Raw genomic sequence first — 26,429 nt, 5'->3', positions numbered from 1 at the left:
TACCTGGGATTAAGAACAGCTTGCCTGTAGACTGGAGACTCTGGCTGCCCAGAGATACCAGCGAAACCTGATCATTTCAGAGCAGACAGAGCACATGCAAACACTTCCACCTGAACAAGATCAAAATCCAGAAAACAAGGAGACATACCCTCTCTGGCCATTTGAAAGGTGACAGAATGAGGCACAGAGGGGCCCAAAGTTTATCTAGATTAAGTCCACTCTTGCAGCAGCACCTCCATCTTATTCTTTCCATTCCTTACTCTTCACTTTCATGCAACTGTATTTCAGTAAAGTAAAATTTCTCTCCTGTATCTTCCCACTTCAGCTCCTGGACTATACAGATGATGTCTTGGGTTTTTACTCTCTGCTGATAGACAGACTGGGTGGGAGAAAAAAAAAAAAAAAACAACCCAAAATTCCTGATGTTGCCTGGGGAGTCCCTGTAGCTCGTCACACTTCACCGCTTCCCACCAGAGACTCACGAGTCATGGACAGACTCCTGCCAAGACTCATGCAGCAGACTCTTGTTCAAGGTGCACATCAGCATTTTGGGCCGACATATGTTGATTATTAGCTGGGATCACAGGTGCTGGACAAGTAGCAATGCTTCCCTGATGAAGGAACACAGTATTTTCACTATCCATAAATGTCTACAAATCCAGCTTAATCCCAGCCCCAACATAGGCTGGAGCTATTTTTCTAGCTGCATGCCATCTTTTTGAGAGAAGCATGAAAAAGAACTGTAGCACAAGCTCTTCTGAAACAGGATTTGGAGCCAGCAAGGCAGTCAGTTCTTCAGGCAAATCCTCTTGCCCAACCATTCACATTTGGAGCAATATTGATTTGATGAACAATAAGCCAAGGAGTTTTGGGGCTGGGCAGGGCACTGTGGTTTAAACCAGGCTTGTAAAGAAAACAAAAACAAAGGAGCCATTAAAGAAGACACAAGTTAAGAGATATGAATCAGTTTTATTTTATAAATAGAGATGAGCTTTCCTGAAATTGCCAACATAGCTTTAATGTGTCATTTACTATGGGATATTCTGGTCTCGCTTATTTTAAATACCTGGTCAAGCAAGGATAAGCCAGTGCTGTTGTGCTTGCTATAAAAATATAGTGGGATCTGATCTTCCAAAACTAATATGCTCCAAAATCTTAAGGATTTCTAATGAGGGGTAAAGATTGTAATGAAATGCTTTCTCCATTTGAAGACAGTTGCACACATTTAAGAGTCACAGCTTTGCAGGAACTGAAAGGCTCTTGAAAACTGAAAGCACACTGTGATTCATCGTCTCACCCTCAAACCTACTGTTTGTTTCTCTTTCACGACACTATTTCCAAAGTAATTTACAGGGGGTGAAAAAAATAAACACCAAAAGGAGAAAGCTATGACATGGCTGCAGTCTGTACAACCCCTGCCCTCACAGCCATAAGGAGCTGGTCAATGCTTCATCAGCCCTGTGATGCTGTCCCACCTCACACCACCTGCTACATGGAAAGTGGTAGAAGTGGAAGAGAAACACAGGGATAATTTAAGGCTAACTAAAGATACATCCATAGAAAGCCCTTCTGAGCAGCTTTGTGCAACAAATGCAAAAATCAGCCGTGGTGCTTGACACATTAACAATTACAGGGCTTAAACAGGAACAGCAATACAGCATCGGGGAGGAGAACTAGACTTCATTTGGTTTGTACAACCTGAGAAATAAACAACTAATGAAAAAAAAGAAGTCCCATTCCCATTGATACTGTACAAACCTAATTTCACATGTTGCTTAATTGCGCTGAGATGCTCCATGGTCAGCTATGAAACATAGTGGCTTCACCACTACTCTTTGGGTTGCTTTGAAAAGTCACCATCACACACAAGCTAATGCCTTTCTGTTACACAGGAACATAAATGTGCATACAAACAGGTCTGTGCTTCCTCAAGCTTACCAGATCCCATCCCACAGGGTGCAAAACTGACCTAGTTACTAAATTTCACCTGAAATTATACTGGTATCAGAAGATGGTACAGGCCCAGGACAGAATATCTTAATGCTCATCACTACTAAGTGCTGTGCTTTCAGGTGTTTATTTCTCCCTCTCTAGGCCAAAGCACAGCAAGAGCTTCCTACCTATTCCTTTCCAAAGTTGTTGGCTTAAGCTGCTGCAGCACTTCCTTTGGGGAAGTTTTCATGAGGTTGGAACAGAGGAGCTAATTCTAGGGAGAAGATACTCATGGATGTGTCCAACTTTGCACCTGAAATCATGTTCAGTGTTTCAAAATCAAGGTCTCCGAGTGCTCCCATCTACCACATCATCCTGGGACACACCAAAGCCAACAAATTGCTGCAGAGAGGCTTGATCCAATGACTCAACTACAGACACAACCATTAAAAGCTAACAGAAGTAATGTGAATATAGTTTTAATACAATCATTAAGGTGTTACCTGGAGAAATGCATATTCTAGAGCAATGCTATTATGTATACTGGTTCTTACAAACACATCTTGTTTTGACAACAGAAAGCTGAGGTTATACATATCCACATTTTTAAAAAGTTTGTTTCAGCTAGCCTTACAGTGAAGTTAGGAAAAGACTAGGTTGTGCGCTCAAAAGAAAATAAACGAAAAATAAACGAGGGAGAGGAAAAAAAAGCCAGGCATGATGAAGTATTTTTATTCTGCTATATATTTTTATATTTCAGAGCTCACAGCTGAGCCCAGATTCTTGGGTATACAATATAGAAAGCAGGAGCAATGAAATCCAAACTGAAATACATACCAGGAATCACAAAGCAGGCTGCAAATTGCTTTCCCATTAGTGCAGCTGAACACGTGACCCAACAGCAAACTGCACCTCCAGCAAATCACTGGAAATTTCTTCCCTCCAAAGTATAGATGGCTTAAAAAAAAAGAATTAATTCAGATGAATAATGTTAAGTGCCTCCTTTTTACAGAGGGTGGAGCAATTCCACACATTCACCTAATTCCAAAGTGCTTCATTCCCAGTTTGGGTTTTCTGGAAGATGTCTGAAGTGTCTCATGAGACACTGTCCCCACTGCATACCTTGGAGGGCAGCAGCTGAACCCCACGTTGGTACTGGGTTCATTAAGTCTCTACTAATGAGATCTGTGCCCAACCTCCGTGGGGAACAGTCAGGCTGAAATTATGATACAGAACCTTAGAGGTGATTTACTCCTCAAAGTTTCCACTGGCAGGAAGAGCAAGTATGGAGGAAAGGAGGAGTGGAAAAACCCCCAAATGTCACCTGATTAACCAGGTGCAAGGAAACTGCAGATATCACACAGATGCTCATTCTCCAGCAAGTTCACACCACCAACTGAAGCCTCTTCAGTGCAAAGTAGAACTTCAAAGGCTACAGAGCACAGCCAAAACAAAAACCAAAAAGTTGTCCAATTGTAACAAATTCATGGTATTTCTCTAATACTGACTACATTGCTCAAGCAAACACAGGAGTATGCAGGAGAATGTAAAGAGATCTTATCAAAAGAGTATTTTAAATTTAAGGTTTTTTCTTCTGAAAAGATTAAAATAAATTTAACTCTAAATAATAATTAAGAATTTAACAAATATTCATAGAAGGGGCTGATCAGCACTAGAAGTTGTTTTCAGGAAAGCCTTTATAAACAGATTCCAATGCCAAAGGAAAAAAAAACCCACAAAACATCCAACAGATTATAAATACCAGACATAAAAAGACTTGAAGAAGAATGAAAATTTACCTGGGCTGTGAATACACCATAATCCTGTGTTACTGTGCTCAAGTCCATTTGTCTAACACCATAGGAACAGCTTAAGCTTTTTTATTTTTATAATTAATATAAAGAGTAAGTGCAATTTTATTTCTATTCCAGATCACTGATTTCACCTCAATGTCTGCTATCAAATCCCTGTCCGAGCTCACTTGTCCGAACTTTTACGAGGTCTGCGGAAGCTGGACATGTTCTCATTCAGTGCATAGATCCTTCGAGAGAACTCCTCAAACTCCCCCAGGACTTGTTCATCACACTCCACTGCTACAGCATGCTCCACCGGGATGGAGTTAAAGTCTTCCAGCTGATCACCTGCGCTGAACCCCGTCGCTTCCATACCCATGATCTCCTCTGCCTGCTCCACAGTGCAGCAAAGGACAGGGTTGAGTGCAGGCTGAAACTCACAGGGCTGCTCATTGCTCATGGTGTCAGAACACTCACCAGGCAGAAACGCCCCATTTATTGCACTAGAACATTGTAAGAATGATTCCTGCCCATCTTGGATGTTGTTTAGGCTCCCATTTTCTCCGTTTAAACTACTGCACAAGTCCTGGCCTTTCTTGGTATTTCTTTTGGAGGAATCCATAGAGGTGTCCAAGGAAGAACATATGGGTCCAGGTTTTTTATCCAGCTCTCCAACAAGGGCTGTGACAGCAACAGGCTGTGTTAAAGCAGAGTCGTAACTAGGAGGAGGAGTTTTGTACTGTAGTCTCTCGTTTCCTGTGCTGGCTCGTTTTCGGAGTCCTTTATCTGGAGAAGGAAGCCCACTGGAAAAGCCAATATCCAATCTGCCGAAGCTAGAGCTCTGTCTCTTTGGAACAGGAATTGCACTGGATGTATGGTGTCGATCGCTGTAACAGAAGGAGAGAATAGATCACACCCATCAGGCATGCTCATGAGCAATACAGATGTTTAATCAAAGGCTGAAGCAATTATTTTATCACAACTCCAGGCTCCATTTGGCCAACAACTTATATCCTAAAGTGCTAAAACCCCAAATAGTGCCGTGTGAACCACAGAAGACACCCCAGAGGACACCTGTACTGAAAACCAGTGAGGTTGTGTAGGAACACCTACACAGCTCTATGGTTTGGTGAGTCAATCACCCAAGAAACCATCACATTATGCTAATTTGTACTGTTAGCACCATTTTAAAGGACCACTCTGCACTTTATGAAATATTATTGTTGACCATATATTTATGTATTTATGGCCTGTACTGGCTCATCATAAACTCTTTAAAAGTGAGTAATAATGGCTGAATCTTCTATGAGTAAAGAATCCAACAGCGGACTTCCCTGACAACTGCACAAAGGAGAAAAACCACACCAACTTCACTATTTGCAGAGGGTTATTCTTGCCAGATCTTCTGCTTTTCTGTGCCAGTCACTCCAAAACTTTTTGGACAAATGTCAACCTCTGTTTCTTGAAGAACATGAACTAATCAAGACTAATTTACAAGTCTGACTTTACTGTTTAATACAGTTCCACAAGCCACTTTCACTGTCTCAAGCTCTATGATTTGGAAAATCAACTTTACGCCATCTTGGGTGTGTTATGAGAATTTTCCTTCATCAGCTCAATACTTATCCAAACATAATCACCCTATATGCAAATAGTATGTTGTACATTAACATAAGCAGCTGGTTCGTTCTCCTTCCAAATTAAAGAAAAAAAGTTAAAAAACAGCTATTATCAATCTGCTGAATATACAACTCTAAGATTCAACCACTGTCAGTATGAAACTCCTTCACGAACTCCATTTAAAAGAAACACCTTCTGCTCAAGGCCTGACACATTTTGGGATCTGTCTGGCAGGGGAAAATCCTGAAACAGCAGTTACGAGTAGTCCCTAGCTCGTATCCTTTTCCACATTACTTTTCTTGTTTTGCTCCCCTTTGTAAATAGAATAAAGTAGATTGCAACAAGTCCCTCTGTGAAGAATAAGCGTCCCCATGGGAAGGCAGTGAGTAGTACTACTGCTGTTGAATTTCCTTTCCCATATTAACTCCTCCCAGGCTGCCCCTAAATGCCTCTGTAGAGCTTCTGTATCTTCCACAAAACCCTCAAATCACTTTAAGGAGAAGCTGTTTTTCAGAATACACATTTGCAGACAGTGAAGCAGAGAGGTAAGGTGTGGGGTATGCCCAGCCTCTGCCCTGGAGAGAAGCCTGCTGAGATAGGGAGATTGCACAACCTCGCAGCAGACTCCCCCTGGAAAAGGCAGCCACCTTTCAGCTACGGCGAGAGAGGACACAGACCCATGATCCTCTTGGAGATCCTATGCAGATCCTTTGTAACCCACTGGCTTTTACCCTCTCACACCCACGCCTGTACCCCTATAAAATCTAGCCCTCTGCCTCTGTGAGATTAGAAAGCTCGTCCCTAGCCTCCCTTTGCAGGGTGTGGGCTAATAAAGCTGCCTCATGCGGAACTGCTATACAGGCCTCTTGTCTCTCTCCTCCTGGTCTGGCCTGGAGATTGCCTCACAGAGCAAGAGCTGAAATCACTAGCTGAAAATCACTAAAGAGCTGTTAGCCTCTCTGCAAAGGCACTCCGGTGGCTGAGGGAAAACTACACAGGCTCCAAGAAGACGGTTCTTCACGGGACCATCTCTCCAGACCGGTTACGGTTTCCTGGGTCTGAGCTACAGACCCCATACCAGCTACCACAGTGAGGGCCACACATGAAGGCAGCAGCAAAACCATCAACTTTCTTCTTAGATTTCAACAGCTGTTTCAGACCTTTTGAATGCAAACTCCACAAAGCCTTAACAGCTTTGTCTTTCAACCAATCCCTACACCATCAACCACTTATATTTAGAATGAAGTAATATGACAAACACAAGAATCTGTGGCAGGACACTTGTGAACTTTACTCAGGCAATTTGCACTGCAGATATATTAGGGATGGTCTGTTTTGCCCTCACTTCCCTCAGTTTAGTGCTTTCTGCCTTCATTCAGAAAATAAATAAATACTCTGTATTACTTATTTCATGAGACTCTGTTTATCTTATAGTTAAATGACAAGTTCTAGGAATTTACCCAAATTCCAAGATGCACAAATATTCACAAAGACAGATTTTCTAGACACTTCACTGGGTCAAAGCACATATAATCCCATTTTTATGTGAACTAATTGCTCAGGACAAGTGATAGCTAAGTACTACAGATCACTACTCAAATTATAGGACACTTTGCAAAGAAGCAGCTGGTGCATTTCAGTGCAAGAGATCTAAGGGTTTGCTGCCTTTCCTATTCTAGATAGACCCATGTTGCAGAGCTGAATATCTCTCTCCTATTTGGGTAGGACAATGTATAACAGGATGATTTGCACATCTTGCCAAAGAGATGTGGCAAGATGCATGTCCCACCTTGAGCCACAGAAAGAAGGACAAGCAGTGGCTCTGTGTAACAGAACTGGACTTCCTTCTCCCCTCTTCTTTACGAAACTGGGTACAAAGCACAGGCTGGAACTAGTCTTTCTGCTAAGAGCAGCCTAAGCCTGATTCAAGCCTGGAGGAAAGGAGCCTCCAGGCAAGACAGTTTTGAGCATTTTGCAGCTCTAGAATGAGCTGTATATAATTTGTTTTTAAGTCTGGACCTATCTGACAAATCAGTTGCCCATTAGCATTTAAAATAGTGAGTATGCAAGAAGATGGGGTGGACACTATTCCCACAGGATCTTCTTTTCAAACTCAATGGCCACTTATTGTAGATGTGTGGATGTGGCACTTAGGGACATAGGTCAGTGGTGACCTTGGCCTCAGGGAATGGTTGGTCTCAATGACCTTAGAGGTCTTGTCCAACCTTAATGATTCTATGATTGTCATCCTTTTCCAAAAGAAATGGGCCATTCCCCAAAACGGTCAGTGGTACACGCCCTACAACAGCAATGATAAAAATAATTCCACTTGGTTTCTATAAAGATGTCAGGAAATGGAAACATATTCCTGCTGAACTGGAACCAAGGGGGGCTGCAATCCAGAGAAACAATCCCCACATTTGAAATAGTAATTGAAAAAAAAATTAAAAAATAATTAAAGAACACCCACCAACCAAACCTACCAACCAACCAAAAAAAACCAGCAAAACCCCCCAAGACTAGGTATAATACAAGATTTACTGGAAGGATAACTTTTTTTTTCTTCATGTGCAATGGATTCCAGATGCAGAGATATATCATGTTAGTTGTTCTGCCAACAGTTTGTGTTTAGCTTCACCAAGAGACTTCCACAGCAACAGCAGAAACAGTCTCTATGGCAGCTACAGAAGTTATGGTGTATAGCAGTGAGGGCTTCCCATCTCCCCTTCCAGGCAGAACAACTAAAAGGTTTATAGGAAATTCTGCCACTTCTCTGGATTTTATTCAATCATCCACAGGTTAAAATAGGTATTTAAGAGGCTAAAATCTAATTCAGGAAGAATTTCAAGCTGTACCTTGTGGATTTAAAGATGTGCGTTTGTCAAAATAGTGACAAGACTATCTACTCTTTACACAATATTTGAGCAATAAAAACTCTTGCCTGGAACATAAGCAGTCAGAATTGCGCCCAGACAACTTACAAACACAGTGGCCTGAACAGCAGCCTATAGATGGGTATGGAGTAGATCCTCCTGTTGAATACATCACTTTGCAGCACAAGGTGCAAGACCTCACAAGAATAAGTGCCAACTCAGATGAGGAGGACACAGAGATAAAGAAGAGCAGAAAGCAGGCCTAGGTTTAATCCCAGCTCCTGAAGTTGCAGGGGCACACTGTTTTGCAATTGGTAATTCTCCTGGTAGTTCTAGGAGAGATCAAACCCAAGGCAGTCTCTTTGCCATCTTGAGTGAGTAATACCTCTTACCTGCTGTGCTGTGCTGGAAACTTGCTCAAATTAATTTATCTTAGATTGAACTCTTCAAAGGACAGAGACTCCAGTATGGCATAGGACTGCCTAATTGCCAAACCCCAAGTTACCTGCAGAATAGCTGAGGTCACTTGGCTTGTTCAGCCTGGAGGAGGTTGAGGATCTCCCCACAGTGTGCAGCTGCCAACCAAGGGGCAGCGGAGCAGAAGCTCCGATCTCTGCTCTCTATGACCAGGAACAGGACCCAAGGGAATGGCTGGAGCTGTGTCAGGGGAGATGTAGGTTGTTTATCAGGAAAAGGTTCTTCCCCCAGAGCGTGGTTGGGCACGCTCCCAAGGGCAGTGGTCACAGCCCCAAGGCTCCCAAGGGCAGTGGTCACAGCCCCAAGGCTGCCAGAGCTCAATGAGTGTTTGGACAATGCTCTCAGACACAGGGTGGAATTGTTGGGGTGTCCTGTGAGGGCCAGGAGTTGGACTTGATGATCCCTGTGCGTCCCTTCAACTCAGGATATTCTGTGATTCTTCAGCAAGTGTTGATCAGCTCAATTTGGGCACAGTAGCAACTCTTCTATGAAGCAGAAGAAATTTAAGTGTCCGAGTAAACCAAAATGAAAACTGAGGTGTCTAATTAGTACAAGAAAAAGAGCTTTAAAAATTGTTGCAGTGGGCACGTAAGTTTGAATTCCATCTCAGAAGAAACATTCCTAAATTGTAAAACTAGACCTTACAGGAAAATGGGTGAGAAATTAAGTAGTTTGCAGGACCAGGAGAGTTCTTTAAAAGGTTGTTACAACAAGGCTACGCAAGCTAACATGTTAGGTATGCCTGAACAATACCTCTTTAGTCCAGAAGCCAAAAAAATCTTCCCTTCCTTACTAAATTGAACTGGCAGAATGATCTTTCCAAGTGATCTAAACATAGCAGCAGTAAGTTGTTAATCTCTCTCATCTACAAAATAACTTCTCATAGGGCAGTAAAGCAGAAATTATCCCCATTTATTGTGCAAGTATTCAAACTAATGTATTAGAATAAAAAACACTTGCAGCCAGGTTCCTTGAATGACATGCGGTGAAATAGACCTTAAGACTTTAAAACCAGGTTTTAAGATGGCTGGAGAAATAGGGAGCAGAGTTCAGAAACTGTCCATTGTTACCAATAAATATGAATAGGATGGGTCGAGCTTCCATCAGGAATAAATAAAGGGGTAACAGCCCAAATCTGAGAACAAAGGAATGAAGTCAGTAGTATGGTTTATCTGCTTATCAAATATTAACTAAGACATCTAGATAGAAGTAATATGTATGAAGGACTTTGGAGATCAGCCATTCAAGAAGTAATTGCCTAGGCTCCTTCCACAGTCACTGGAGAAGGAAAATGAGAGAAGGGTGGTAATCCCTTATTGAGAGCCAGTGGGAAAGTCATCTTCCCTGGATGCCTCTTCTTAATCACAGGGGGCAACCTAGGCAACAAGCTCAGACTGAGTGACAAGTGTCTACAAGGCAAACATGAGAAGATAAATAGCACTCCATAGACTTTTAATTAGAGCAATGGTCATAGTCTTGCAGGCAAATAAAACAAACCCATAATGGCTCTGGGTATAGTGGGTTAAACTTACATCTTTTCCTGTGCCATCACCTCCCTCCAGGTGATAATGGAAGTCATATTGAGGTTTTAGTTCAAACGTAATGTTAAGAGAGAGGCACAGAGCTCAGAAATACAAGGTTGCTATTAATCCCTATGAAAACAAGGAGCCGATGGAGGGTGTCTATTCCATTTCTGTTTTGAGGCTGTACTGTTACAAGAATTCACAGCATTCACATCAAGGCAAAGTCCAGAGAAAGAATCCCAGAATAGAATTCCAAAAGGGTCTGGATTGAAACCAACTTTCAAAACCATCTAGTTCCAATCCCCCTGCCATGGGCAGGGACACCTTCCACTAGATCAGGTTGCTCCAAAGCCCCATCCAACCCGCCCTTGAACACTTCCAGGGATGGGACAGCCACAGCTTCTCTGGGCAGACTGTGCCAGGGTGTCCCCACCCTCACAGTGAAGTATTGCTTCCTAATTTCTAATCTAAACCCACCAGCTGTCAGTTTAAAGACATTGCCCCTTGTTCTTTGAGCTTCACAGCTCATGAAATTAATAAAAAATATATAAAAATATATAAAAAGAAAGTAATGTTAGAAAATGATCATCCAGTTACTCAGAAACTTTAGAGACTGTCAGGTATTGTCCCCAGTGAGAAGGATTTGGCTTGCAGGAGCACAGGCCTTTACTCTAAGGCACAGCCTTGAGCTGAATTACTTGGGTTGGGCTGATTCAGCTTCCAGCAACAATTTCTTGGTTGGTCTCCTGAGACAGCAAACAGGCATGGATGCCTGTCCAAAAAGAATGGCCTGTGACTTGTGGAGTATAAAAACTGATTTGATTAACTGTCATCAGGTCCTAATGACTTTTAGTCATCAGGTTGGATGACACTAGAACTGGTCACGCATACGGCTATGAACAGTTCCTGTCAGAAAGCAGGATTTTTAAATTAAAAAAAAAAAAGAGAAGCCTCAGGTTTATTGGACATTATAGATAGGAGAATGACATCATCACCAATTTCAGTATTTCAATTGCATCCAAATCTCAAAAGCCAATTCTAACTATCTGACTTCAGCTCTAAGTTTTTCTGGCAGCAAAATGACGTAGTAGCTATTTTCTCCCAAAAATATTAATTTTCACTAGTTAATAAATAGTCAGTTTGAGCATTCTTAGCCCTAAGGCAGAAGACATACTCCCCACTGTAAACAGGCAAGATAAAGTGACTGAAATAAGACACAAATATTTCTGAAATTATTTTCTTAGTGAACACATTCTGGTTGCAGTTTTGATAAAATTTCTTCAGTCAGATTCACCTGTGATTGTTTAATCTGTCTGCAAGTGGCTCAGAGAAACTGTAAAGCAATATGAGGGACAAAATACAATTCACAGGCTCAAATATGTATCTTTTCCTCCCCACAAAATGTTTCCTCTGAGGAACATTACTGGAACACAGCTGGACAAAATACTAAACTTTGATTGCCTGGCCAAAAGCCAAAATCCACAGCTACAGCACTTTGCTATGAGAATGCTTAAAAAAACTGCAAGCACTTACGCACCATTTGATCTTTTTTTGTTGCAAACTATGACCTCATGGCAGTAAGAACACTAAATGAAGGTGTTTTAGTTGGTTTATAGCCATCTGAAATGCCTGAAGCTCCATGAGCAGCTCAGAGCCAATATCATGTCAACCATGCTAAGAAGCACTAACAGTTTCTCACCTTCTTAGAGATTACTGGTTAAATAATGTACAATAGCAGCAGGAAGGCTGCTAATATGAAGTTAAGATGAAATTGCATCTTTTGGCAGCTAAGAAATTCTGCAACACATTTTTAAAAAATGAAATCTTCATTAATTAAGTCACCAGAGTTTTCATAACTAAGAAGTTTTCGGCTCCTCTTGATTCTAGCAGTATATAAATCAAGACATACCCTCAAAACACAAATTTAAGCCTTGGCACTGAAGTATTTTTCAGGAAAGCCTTTAAATGCAGCACAAAAGGGCATCTCTCTGCCTAAGACAAGCCCTTCCAAAGGAGTATCTTGTATTTGCCAGTATTAGATAAGTCTACTGTCTGTTCACTAGGGAAACATCTCCTTGCTGGACTGCTTGGGTTTGCAGCATGTTCTTTACTTTCTGTTAATCACAAATACCATCCCTCCTAAGTTACAGAGCGAAAACAAAATAAGCTGAAGAACAGGAGAGAAAAAGAGTCAGTCTCTTGATTTAATGCAGCCATGATCTAAAGAGCCTAAACTTATGAAGGGTAAATCTGAACACGCAAAAAGAAATAAAACTGTATTAAAAATGTACAGGCTATATGAAAATGGGGATTTGAAGAGGACCTAAGAGATATGGGGAGAGCAACTTTTTAAACAGGTAGAGAGGGACAGGAAAAGGGGGAATGGTTTTAAACCAAAAGAGAGGAGATTTAGATTAGAGATTAGGAAGAAATTCTTCTCTGTGAGGGTGGTGAGGCCCTGGCACAGGTTGCCCACAGAAGCTGTGGCTGCCCTATCTCTGGAAGTGTTCTAGGCCAGGTTAGACAGGGCTTGGAGCAAACAAGGTCTAGTGGGAGGTGTCCCTGCCCATGGCAGGGAACTGGAACAACATGACCTTTAAGGTCCCTTCCAATCCAAACCTTTCTATGATTCAGTCTCAAATGCTGGAATAAACTGCCTGCTCACAAGAAGAAGAATTTAAGAGAAAATCTGCATAGGGCCTTTTGCATCCACAACAGCCAACCTAAAAAACTGAGCTACTTTTCTGGAAGCCAGTGAAACTCCAGGACTAAAAAACTGTAAACAGACAGAATTATTCCCAAAAGGAAACAGAAAAGATTCGGGGGACCACAACAGAGACAGTTTAAACCAACAACAACTTTGGCTCATCATCTTTCACCTTAAGAGTCAACATCCAGATTTATTACCAGGAAAGTCAGTTTTTGCAGCTCTATAGCCTCTAACAGTGTGTGAGGGAACCAACAGATTTGTCTTGATTTTGTCTGCATACAGCACAATAATATTTTGCAGTAGGGGTAAGGGGGAAGAAAAGTAAACACAGAAGGATATTGGTACCAGGAGAGATATGAAGATGGAAGTACAGCTTTAGACCTGCAAGCTTGCTGCAATAAATCACACAAGTTGGGATGTGAAAACATTTATTAATCATTTCAGTGTAATGTCTGAGAAACCAAAACAACACAAATCTCACCAGGCAGAGAGAACCAGCCACTAAACCTTGATGCACAGACATTGGACTCTGCAGACCTTCCAAAGGGTCAAAGGCTAGCCCAGAGCTCCAGGCAAAACATATAGAAGGAACTCATAGAAGACTGAAGCAGGGATTTTAAAGCCAAATTTGCTCTGATAGATATATGAAATAGGTGAGCTCTTCTACAAAAGCCAGGGAGGATTTTTTGGGGTTGTTTTTAATCTAAAATGGTAAAGATTATGGTGGTGAAATTCAGAAAACCCAGCTACAGTGCTCAGAAAGGAAAATGAAGACCAGCAACAGGACCAAACAAACCAGGCAGTGTAAGTGAGTATGTGGGTAAGAAAACCTCTTGTCTCCCTGCTGTTATCCTGCAAACAAACAATAACCTGGAAATATTTTATTGCCTACAGTTTGTGTCAGAGGGTATCAGATGACTCACAGTAACCTGAAAAGAAAAATTTCCCTCAAGTCTTCATTTTAACAGCTAGTGGTTTTTCTGCTTGTTTCAACGTACATAATCAGGTATTATCCACAGGACTGTGCACATCTGTATTCTGCCCAATTATGTAAGTCTAGCCCAGTTTTCCCCTCAAGCTAGACTCCCTGTAAAGCCTCATTTCCATTTATATTATTAGGAAGCACTAAGAAGCATTGTTTGGAATCATCAGTTAAAAAAAAAAAAGAAGTTAAAAATTAACAACTATGCATACCAGTTCTGGAGATGAGAAGGAAATGAGGCATAGACATCCATGGGGGGAAGAAGGGAATGTGATATTCCCGAAGAACCATGCTTAATATTCCTGCATGGAAATATTATCCAGCTAAAAAAAAGTGCTTTGTTTTGTTAATGATTGTGCATCACCTATAGAAAACAACAACAGGATTGTATGGTGGCAAAACCTCCAAGGCATAACTAAAGTTTCCAGATCAGTTCTTCAGAGCCAGCACATGCCAGAAGGGAAGAACAGGTGAAAATTATTCCCATTTCACATGTTTCAGTGTCAATCCACTTCTGCTTATTCAAGACTGTAGGACCATGACCTGCACCCCTTCCACTCTCTGCCAATGAGCAGAGAGAAGTGCTACAGAAGTCAGAGTCTGGCCTTTCACTTTCAGATTTGCTGAGGGGACCACAGATCATCTGAGGAGTTTTACACTACTGTGATGGATATCACACAAAAACTCACAGTGATAATTTCCCAATGAAGAAAGCTTTTCTTTATGCATCTTGCTAGAGGAAAAAAGAAAAGCAGGGAGAATCTTTTCAGCTGTACCTGAAATTACTTACAGAGTAACACTGCACAAGGGACTGAGCTTCCTTTTCTCAGGACCTATTTACTTCCTGTGTTGGCTGAGCTGAATTTCCGTCAAGCAACACTTTTTACAGTACTGCTCAAAGAGGAGGCTTCTTGTACTCCTATATTTGTTTTCCTTAGCCAAGATTCCAACCAGCAACCTGGAGGTGGGGGTATTCAGCTTGTAGAACAGGCTGGAGAACAGAAGGCTCCAGGGACACCTTGAAGCCCTTGCCAGTACCTAAAGAGGCTCCAAGTGAGCTGAAGAGGGACTTTGGACAAGGGCCTGGAATGACAGGACAAGAGGGAATGGCTTCCCATGGCCAGAGGGCAGGGTTAGATGGAATATTGGGAAGAAATTCTTCCCTGTGGGGGTGGTGAAGCCCTGGCACAGGTTGCCCAGAGAAGCTGTGGCTGCCCAATCCCCGGATGTGTTCAAGGGCAGGTTGGATGAGCTTGGAGCAACCTGATCTAGTGGGAGGTGTCCCTGCACATGGCAGGGAGTGGGAACTGGATGATCTTTAAGGTGTTTTCCAGCCCAAACCATTCTATGATTCCCTGTGACCTGTTATAGTAGAATTCACACAAGCACCTTTTAATATCAAAATCAATTTTAAAAAGAGAAAACAGGAGGGAGAAGAAACTGGTTTGCTCATGAGAGTTAAGAGGGCAGAAAAACAAACCATTCTATGATTCTATGATAAGATGAGAATGCGGGATGAAATAATTGTTTAAAACAAGAGACTGCATGAGTGCACACAATTCAAAAAGCATAAATTAAAACCATGTGAATACAAACCATTACCTATTGAAATACACTGGGTAGTAAACTGTGCTTCCACATTTAGTAAAGTTCACCTCAGTTTAAGGAAAGGTTCTCTCTGCCTCAGTTTAAGGAAAAGCCTCCTGCTCATACAACTGCTGCAAGATAAACCTAAACTAACTTTAGCCTTAAAACATAGAAACCTGTTCCATTTGATTCTGCAGACAGTGGAAGATGAGTCTGAATCCTCCAGAGTGAATCAGAGCAGAAGTACATGGGATTTCCCTGGAAGATACTATAACCTTCAGTTATCTGTTAATGTAGCTTCTCATTTAGCAACAATGCTCAACATGCAACAGCTATCTTCATTAGCAGCAATTATACTACAGAGAGGTTGTATTGATTATCATTCAGATTCCCATGCAGCTCACTTGAATTACACAGTCGGGGACTGCCTGGGCTATGACCTGTTCTGCTAAAGCAGTTTGATACAGAAGGTGCACCTGCTACCAAACATTAAATACAGTCTTAAGACAACAATTAATTCACCTCCCTCTAGTGAAGAACATTTTTTTTTTCAAACAGGATTCCCCTGCTACATCAACCTCTGAGAAGGGTTGTGGGCCCATCATATGGAAGAACTTAAGCGCGTAAGAAAACAGTAGAATGTTGTGGACAGTTACATGGTCTGTATTTTGGGAAGGTCACAATCTCATCAAGCATGCTCAGCTTGTGAAGAGGAGATGCTTGTTTGTGACAAATCATTACCTTCAATTTTTTTGTAGCATCCATCTCTTTCTTTTAAATTACAAAAAATAAATACTTACCATCTAACCATTAGCCCAAGCTCCATGAAGTTTTTCAGATTAGGAAGAGTTTGCCTTAGATCTGGAGTACTCAGCCCGTGCTGATATCTAAGCTACAAGAACAGAAAAAAGCCCTAAAATTAGCACAGCTTTCCAAATCCCAAAGAACATAACATCACGGTCAGTTAATTTACTAGGTTTTTAGGAAGTTTAGGATGATTATCCAGCAGTTTTCAAGATATTTATTCTCCTTAAGAAAATGTTCAATTTACTACTTGTATTAGGAAACCCGCCCAAGTGATGCCATGAAGATTTTTGCCTTTTCTTTTATACCCCTGTTATACCTTTTTACAGCTTCTGTATTCCTAGTGCTTTTTGCCTACATTCTTAAACTTGTTTGTCAAGCTAAGAGACTGAACATTTTAGAAGCTTCGTAGTTAGGGATCAGTGTGCCTCAGACCCCAAGGTCCTCTCCAGAACACATTCTGTAAACCAAGATAGAACCATCCAGGTGAAGGTTCCTTGGGGAGGGGGGCTCACTTGAGCCTCTCATTGGGGAATCTTTGATAGATATGCTAATTAGTAAAACCTATAATGTTATACCCGATGTTGGGGAGATAGACTCGGTGGGGTGCATCTCGATGCATATGACCTGGACGTGTACACCTAAGGATCCTTAAAATAAATACCAAGGTAAAATCGCTTTTCCCCTTCTAACCAAGTATGACTTGATTTTAAGACCAGGAAAAGGCATCACAAGAACAGGGACAAAATAATCAGTCAACCTGACTCTTAAATCTCCTTATAATTTTCCTATTTTCTATCTGCAACAGGAGAGCAGGCTCACAGCTTAAAAACACAGCCATTACGGGAAGAGACCAAATTCCAACACAATGTTCTATATTAATGAATTCCAAATATTTATCTGTGTGTACTTGTCAGTCTGAGTGTATCACAGTATGCTGGAATCAGTAATAGAATTCTTATAGTAGTATCAACAAATAAAAATACATATTGTTACACAACTGATCAATATCTGTGCTCTTTATACAGTTTATATCAACATTTAAACTCCTGTTATTAGCATCATAATTAAATCCAGCACTCAAATCAGATGCCACATAGCGAAGCAAGAGGCTATAAACACTGGCGTACTTTAACCCAAATATTGACTCCTATGAGTTGTTCTTACCCTCAAACTATCAAATGCCAGCCACATGACATAACTGTCACTGCTAGGAATTATAAACTCCATGTTTAACAAGTCACCAAGTTAAAAATACCTCTGAAGAAAACAGTACACAGAAGGGAAAAAGTCTGTCTTTCAAGTTTGAATCTCAAAATTTCAGGGAAACTTTGCAGAGAAATTTATCTCTTGTGAGGTTAAAATATAAAAAAACCCCAACACTCTACATTCCAGTATCTCTAAGACTACTAAAATGATGCACTACCAACTTAATAAGCAGTTCTCAGCATATGTAAACATCCTCTGGAAGTCTCTGCTGGACTCCAATACAGGCACATACTGCACAAATTCAATGCTGATAGATTTACCTGCTGAAACACAGAACAGTCCCACTCAAAGTTAAATTTCTTTTCTTTAGAATTACACACCTGTTTCCATAATTCCTGACAGTAAGATACAGGAAAGTGTCTTAAGTTTCAAAAATTTCTGACTTCTCCCAAACAATCAGTTTTTCACAGAGAAGACTTGAAATTGGGAATGATTTTTATGCTTGTCTGAGTTTCAGAAAGAAAAATTTGGAAGAAAAACACCCTCAGTACCGCATTGTACAACAGGCAGCCATTTATTACAGTTTATTATTTCCATATGGACAAAGCCAAATCATATGGTGGGCTTGGGTTCGTATTTTCTGCTACAATGACAGAACCTGGATTAAGACAACCACACAAAATAAATTACAAAACCATCACCACATTCTCCTGATGGGATTATAGTGGATTTGGTTAACTGGAGAACTAGCCTGGAGCAAAAGAAATGAAGAAGGAAAAAACCCATCAAACTCAAAACTTTACATTTGTTCCTCCTCCAACAATCAAAAGTTCATGGAATACCCCTTTTTATACTCATCCATAGATTTTAAGGTTTCAGAGCACAAAAATAAAGTGGATTAAGGGATCTCTCTATTTCCAACAGCTCAGATCAGAGGAAGGCATGGGTGAGCACAGTATCCAAACATGAGCAAAACTACTGCTTCTACTAAAAGACATTTTTGTATTTCCAGTAGTAGAGATGCATATTAAGTAAAGTTAGCATGCAAGTTTCACGAAACTTCTAGAAAAACCTGCATACTATTTTGACTTTGCAACAGATTAAAAGCAAAGCAATACTGCCTTGTGTCTGCATCAATACAAGCTGATGATGATGTATTTACAAACCCAGAAACTGTTGAAAAACTTATGTGCCTTCTATGGGCAGAAAAAAGCATACAAAAATCAGCTGATAAGTTGGGTTTTAGTCTGGATCCAAAATTACCTCTCCATTAATGCAGCAAAGGTTAACTCCTGCTTTGTGTAATTCTGCAGTAGTCTCCCATATCCTGATAAAGAAATCTCTGCTTTGCTGCGTGATGGAGGCCACTACAGGTACAACACCAAGCAAATGGGAACATGGAGGTGGAAGGAGCTAAAAACCAACTTTTTTTACCTAAAGGATCAGAACTCCTCTTCCTCTTCTCCTTACCCTCCAACAATTTAAAAAAAAAAAAAACAAAAACTACTAAGAACTGAGTTTTTTCCCCAAACCATAAAGCACTTCTCATACACCTTCCCTTAAGTTTAATTTTTTTAGCATCCAACACCACACATGCAGGGCCAGTTACTTCACCTCATCCAATAAACAGGAAGGCACTGAACAACAGTCATAAGGACAGAGTCCAGAGGACACCATGGAGATGCACCAAGGGCTGCTGGAGCTCCTCTGCTCTGTAGACAGGCTGGGAGAGCTGAGGATGTTCAGCCTGGAGAAGAGAAGGCTTTAGGGAGACCCCAGAGCCTCTTCCAGCGCCTAAAGGGGCTCCAAGAGCTGGATAGGAACTTTGGACAAGGGCCTGGAGTGACAGGACAAGGGGGAATGGCTTCAAACTAACAGAGGACAGGGTTAGATGGAATATCGGGAAGAAATTCTTGGCTGTGACTGTGGTGAGGCCCTGGCACAGGCTGCCCACAGAAGGCAGGTTCAAGGCCAGGTTGGATGGAGCTTGGAACAACCAGGTCTAGAGGAAACCCCAGGGCAGCGGGGGTGGAACTGGATGATCTTTAAGGTCTGTTCTAGTCCAAACCATTCTATGATCCCCTGTGACCTGTTACAGTAGGATTCACACAAATACCCTTTAACACCAAAATCAGTTCTAAAAAGAGAAGAATGTAGGGAGAAGCTGCTTTGCTTATAAGAATTAAGAGGGCAGGAAAACAAGAGCAGACAGAGGTAACTGTGTGCTGTCTTGACTCTCCTAAGAAACAGTTCAAATTTCAATTGCTGCTATTAAAAGTCACCTGTCTTCACACTAAGTTTCTAATGCAATAATTTGAAAAATCAGCATTTTATTTAAGGTTTTAAAGATTAGCTTGTTTCTTCAGGATATTACAGACCCAGCCATCCAAAGAAAACATGCCTGTTTTAATTGGAGCGAAGATCTGTCCAAGATTTGTGTTTACATAGACCATGTATTCTCCACAGGACTTTGAGTAAATCATTAATGATGTTCCAGTACTAAAATATTAATTCTGATTTCCATACCAATAAATAGCTCCTATATACAGCTTTGTTTTCCCAAGTGCTGCTCTCATTTTAGTTACTAGCAACACTTACTCCACAGAAACAAGATATAGGAGACAAGATGCATCGTATTTCATGAACAGTTCAAGGCAGAAGAATTTAAGGAATTACCTGTAGGGAAAAATCTGAAGAAATAGAATAATACATTTATTTTAAGGCCAACTTCTCTACAGAAGACCAGCTAATCATACCAGTGGGTTTTTTCTATTATGAATATATATTCCAACATCACAAAAAAACATAAATGTTAAAATAAACTGCATTTAAAACAGCAGTTCTCAGAATGAAAGGTAGATTTACTCTTAAAAAACTTGTATTAGCTTCCTAAGAAAGTGTTTAAAGACTGAATTTCCATAAAAGACTAATACTAACAAAACCACAGTATTAGCTGTAGGTGAAACACAACAAATTGAAGTTAAATTGTAACAAAATGGGCATAATTGGTTTACACTCTTTAGAATGAGAAAAAATAATATTCAGCTGCTCCAGTTTCTACCTGTATTTCCTTCTCTGCAACAGTCTGAACTTACACTGGAAGGTGTCCGTACCCAGGAGTGAACCAGCTCCAATCTGAGCATCTCTGCTCTACTGCCAACCAAGCAGCTTCCAAGGATTTATTTCATCAACAGGACTTAGACTTAAAAACCTAAAATCATGTTAGACAACAGAAAAGCTTACTGCCTTCCTAAAGGTAACAATTCCACAGCAAAATGTTCATTCATCAAATCTACCAGTAGAGATACCTCGTTTGTTAACTAAAATACAAACCTGCAAAGGTTCAGTTACTTTCCTATGAAGTCCATAGGAAGTAACAGGACTACTAAAGTTTTTCATTTAAGTTGGCTTAAAAAGAAACCATTTAGTTATCTTTCTATTTCAGATTGCAACCGAGATCAAAATTAGGGGGTTTGCCACTCTGTGGCCGCTCTAAAGAAAAAGAATAATGTCCTGCATTTATATGCAAAGAACAACTGTCCATTTCCTATCCTAATTCCTGCAGCAGTATTTAATGACTAATAGTATACAAGCATATACATTTACTTCCAGCCAGAAACTACAGAGTACCTGGACTCAAATATCTTTTTTGGGGGGGAGTGCAGAAGGACTCCAATTCTAAACTCATCTGTTCATCATTTCTCATATTGTTTCCCCAGCCATATTCATCTTGTTCTAAGCCACGTGAAAGCAGTCTAACAGCCAGAATAAGTTACTAAAGTTCAAAAATAGCAGCCACTTTAGTACATATTGTGCATAATATTCAAGTCTATGCCAAAATCTGCTGTATTTTGGACTTCCTTTAGTCCCCACTGCAGGCAACTGGTTCTTGATGTTGTAGCAGCACCTGTACATACAGAATAGGTGGACCCAACCCACTACTACACTATGCAAAGATCTTGAAATATTAAGGCAGTCAAAAGCAATTTTGAATTATTTTCAGCTATATGAGGAGTTTCTCTTGATATCATCAAGAATTTCAAAAGAACATCTGCTCCACAAATGTAAAAACCTACAGAGAAAAATAGAAGCAAAAGCATTGTTTCAAATTTGCAGAGCTGGTCACAAGCCAAGTATTTGCATAAGGTTTTCAGAGAATGTCAAACACTGGGACAGAAATATAAAGTTTTAAAAATTTTTAATAAAATGACAGTTAATTGTTTTACAAGATCCTGGATGACTTTTCAGAGTATGAAAGAGCACTGGCAGGGATTCAGATGACTAAGCACTGCAATAATGAAAACAGGAAGTGTTGTTACAATGCCTGTTGCTATATAAACAACCATGGGGGATCAGTGAAATAATGCCTGCTGCTATATAAACAGTTGCATGTGTTTATACCTTTTGGGGGCAATTATAAAATTCTAGATTATTGAACTCTTCATGTGTTGCTTGCCTTTGTTTTACTGAATCTGGCTAGTTGCTCTAGCTCTGAACACCTATGTGGGTTTACTGAAAAACCCTTAAGCTACAACATTAGTGTAACATGTAAATAGCTCTTTAGATAATGTACCTCCAAACTAAGCATCTAAAAATCATTTTCATTTTTCATACTTAAAAAGACTGTCAGTAAGCATCAATTACAGTTTGGAAGTAAACATAACCAAATGGGTTTTAAAACTTTCTAAGCTTCTTGGGGAAGTAGGAACTAAAAAAAAGAAAAATAACCACTGTGATTACAACAAGTCTTAAAGTCTTAAAGTCCTCAATCTTGCTTTCAGAAGGACCAAATAGAGGACTGCCACAGTAGTGAGAGTAGTGCCCTCATCCAAGCAAGAGGAAGCGCTCAAATACAACAGCTATTTCAATAGAAATTATGACTTATCTTCATATACCTGCCTCCCTCTCCCAGAGTTACACCTGAAAAGCAGATGTTTAATTTGCAACTTATTCAAGAGTATTAAACTAACAAGAAGGCAAGTTGCATCCACATCCTTGAAGACCCATGTCCTTCATTAATCCATTGAGCATATGCTTTCAAGTTCCTCAAGCTGACCCAGTGTGCCTAAAGCCTTCACTAAAGCCATCTTAAAGGACACCCACCACAATTTTGATTTAGAAATAGTAAATAAGGCACACAAACAGCAATCAAAGCAGTAACAGGAGATAACAACCACATTTTATGCTCTACCTTCAAAGGGTAGTTACAATTAGTTATTTTTAAAGCATGCTTAGTCTGAACTAATGTGATTTGTCCCACATTTACAAGGGAGAGGCAGACATCAATAAGATAATTTCCTGTTATCACAAAATCCTACAATGCTTTGGGTTGGAAAGGACCTTAAAGATCATCTTGTTCCAACCCCCTGCAATGGGCAGGACACTTTCCACTAAACCAGACTGTTCCAAGACCTGTCCTACTTGGCTTTGAACACTTCCAGGGATGAGGCAACCACAGCTTCTCTGGGCAACATGTGCCAAGGCCTCAACACCCTCACAGCCAAGAATTTCTGCCTAATATCCCATCTAACCCCACCCTATGGCAGTGGGAAGACATTCCCCCTTGTCCTGTCATTCCAGTCCCTTTCCTGCTCTCTTGGAGCCCCTTTAGGCACTGGAAGGGGCTTTAAGGTCCCCTTGAGCCTTTCCTTCTCCAGGCCGAACACCCCCAGCTCTCCTAGGCTGTCTCCAGAGCAGAGAGGTCCCAGCCCTCAGAGCATCTCCATGGCCTCCACTGGACTCGCTGCAACAAGTTCACATCCTTCTGATGTTGAGGGCCCCTCACTCTCTCACTTTGACTTGTAACAGTGATAACTAACATTGGAGATGCTACGCAGTCCTGAACCAAGACAGTCACTAGTACAGTTCAGAAACATTGATCTCTACCATCAGAGCAAAAGGTCCTCACAGAGTTCTGGCTGATTCAGTTCTCACAAACTGCATCAAATTGAGATGGAAACTTTTTCTCACCACTGGTTCTTCCTGCCCCAAGAACAGCCTGTCTCCTTTCCTCTCCTCTCAGCCTGGAGAATTTAAATTCACTTCCATCTGAAAGGCAGGGGAAATTCATACATGAAATTTACATACAGGAGTGATTCAGCAGTGATTAGGGAAACTGTATTCTCATTTGATAACAGACCTAATTCCCTTTTACCTTCTTTGATTTGTCCTAGAATTATATTAAGCTGCTTCTTCCTCTTGCATTCACCAAAACACAAAGTCTGATCTTTATTCAAAGACAGCAGCAGCCTCAATTCTAAATGCACAGCAACTTGTACTATTCCACCAAATATTTAGGAAGCAATTTCAGTCTAATTTTTAAAAGTGCAGCAATATTTAATACTGGATTTTGGTTTCACAGCAATATAGTGTTTATTGGAGATAGATCTCAAGAAAATAAGGAAGTAGGAGTATGTGTTTGAGTACAAGTGGAACGCACTGTAGAACTAAACATTTAGATGAGTCAAAAGCTGCGTTTCCTCAAGAACTCTCTCACTGATATCTATGAACCCTCCTTGAGAGTAAACACAGCACCTCTCCAGAGAGGTCTCAAACATTAACCTTCATGGTTTCAGTCTGGTGTCCCAGTAAGGATATGGGAAACCATTGTCATAGACAGGCTGGGAGAAACAGCTACTCGTGTAAGTAAAGTACTCCTGTAAAACTTAGCAGTTATGGGCTTAACATATATGAGCCCCCATGCCCATAAAGGTGTGCCTCATATGCCACAACTGTTTCATAAAATAACATAAAAAAAGGCAATTTAGAAGACAGAGCAGTTACTAGCCTCCAAAAAATCTCCCTCACTTCCCAGTGAAGCACTCAAATAACTAGAACCACGTTTACTGCAGTCTTCTTGCATTTATAGCTTGATAAGATGAAACTATAGAGCATAACCTTTCCAGGTTCAGGTCAGAGCTTCTTAAAAGGGTTCAGTATCACAAATTGATGTTTATTGGATTATAGGACATAGGCAAACTTATTTCCTATGACCTCATTCATCCTGAGCTTTTGTATTAAAAATCATTACATCAGGCACAGAACAAGAGGTCAGATGTGCAAAAGTCAGAAGGAGAAAGATAAGTAACATTTTGTGCCTCCATCTTAAATGTGACATCCTCTGTATGTGTTTAGGTCCCCAAGAATTATGCCCCAATTCTGCATACCTGAAATTTCCTTTTTACCTATATAAACCAAATATCAACCTATGAATACCAGAAGGGCAATATTCTCAAGGAATACACAGGTATGTACAGAGAACTCTCCCACCTTGTCCGGCACGGAAATCAGAGAAAATATATGGTTAGGGTTATAGTGCTACACACTCCTCCTCCATTTGTTCGTTACTTTCACATTTTAATAAGTCCACTCCAAAACCAGGCAATTTTCCCATATGACATCAGTCCAGCTGTACCTCGTACCTTAAGATGTTGCAGGAAAGGAACCTGCAGAATCATTTCAGTGGGCAAACAATGAGCTCCATTAGATGTTGTAAACACAAAATCTTTCAGCTATTTGCTCTTTCATGTTGTTTTGGGAAAGCCCTTGTTTTAAAATGGGTGAAATTGAGCTTCTGGCCGTTCATTCATCCAGGTTTGTGAACCCGGCTCTCTCAGGTGATAAGGCTCTTGCTTCAAGAAAGCTTTTTACTCAAAGAGCAAATGATTCAGCCCATGACACAGAGCTTAAATGGAAGAAGAATTTGGGGATTCTCTGCTCCCAGCCACATCTTGCACTTCAGCTGAACTGCTTTCCAGGTATCTATTATGTTACTGTCAGTGGACAAAGGAGACTGACTTGTAAAAAAAAAAAAGATTAGATTGTGAATCAAATGGGAAGCCCTCTCATTTGAGGAGTACAGAATCAACAGTTTAACCTATGAAAAACTTGCTTCCTATTAGGGTAACACTGGCATTCAGTGAACTCCACTTGGCACTAAAACACACCAATATGTAAAATGGTTTCTCATATGATGTATGATATTTTGAACTTAAAACCTGAGGTCAGGGAGCATTAAACCAAGGACAGGTTCAGGACTGGTCTTCCTGAAAACATTAATTTATACATGCTAAATTGAACCAGAACTTGTTTTTTTTCTAATTACACAATATTAACTTCACAAATAGTTACATGAATTACACGAAAGTCCAGCAAAGAGAGATGCAATAACCCCTTCAGTATTTCCAGTCTCTTGAAAAACAAAATGCTTCAAAGCTCTGGATTTCCAGACATTCTGGACTGATCAATAAGTGAATGAGCCAATACATATTAGACACTTTTATTCCATTTGTTGGAGTACAACTTGCTCTAAACTTCAACCACAGTATTTAAAAAGCCCAAAAGGCATTTATGGATGATTAAGTAGCTGACATACCAAAAGCTTTCAAAACAGGTTTTGTGCCCTGATGTGCCAAATCTTATGCACAGAAGTATGAGACAAATCCTGACCCGAGGAGGTCAAAACATACATATTAAACTGTACAACAGAAAAACAAAGAATGCAGGGGAAGAAGTGAAAATAAACAGAAGCTCAGGGAAAAAAAATCTAAACCCCACAAGTCACAGCTTGTCACTTGCTTGCAAATAACAGATGAGAAGAATTTTTATGCATTAAAGCAAGTGAAGTTTCAAGAAATGAGATGCATTTTACCATAATTTCTTTTATCCATTAAGAAATGGGTGACATGGCAGAAAGAGAGAAGGCTCTGAAGGAAGAGACAGGCTTACAAAGCAGGTCCTGGAATTCCAAAGGCGTGAACATTTTACGTTTGAATGTCCAGCTTTGCCTCCAGTGCACACACTCTACTTGTTAAAAATTATACACTACAGCTTTTTCCTACACTGATACATTGTGCCAGGGCTTGATAAGAAACTTCCCACTTCAGTTTTATAACACAGAAGTTATATATACTACAAAGG

At 40.5% G+C, this 26,429-nt stretch overlaps 1 protein-coding gene across 3 annotated transcripts in view; it reads right to left on the bottom strand.

Moving 5' to 3' along the window:
* Window positions 1-2,126: 2,126 nt before the first annotated feature.
* Window positions 2,127-26,429, bottom strand: part of UVRAG (UV radiation resistance associated) — a 107,695-nt gene continuing 83,392 nt past the window's right edge. For 2 of the 3 annotated variants that reach the window (XM_082279284.1, XM_082279285.1), the window contains exons 14-15: window positions 16,298-16,389; window positions 2,127-4,612 (exon numbers count right to left, since the gene is read on the bottom strand). In XM_082279284.1, the coding sequence (XP_082135410.1) occupies window positions 3,910-4,612; window positions 16,298-16,389 (795 nt within the window). In that variant the 3' untranslated portion in view covers window positions 2,127-3,909. The remainder of the gene's footprint in view (window positions 4,613-16,297; window positions 16,390-26,429) is intronic. The other variant, XM_082279286.1, reaches the window with a different exon arrangement.

Source organism: Coloeus monedula, assembly GCF_965178545.1.
Source record: "Coloeus monedula genome assembly, chromosome: 3".
Taxonomy (NCBI): Eukaryota; Metazoa; Chordata; class Aves; order Passeriformes; family Corvidae; genus Coloeus; species Coloeus monedula.
This window is presented reverse-complemented; position numbering and strand designations above follow the sequence as displayed.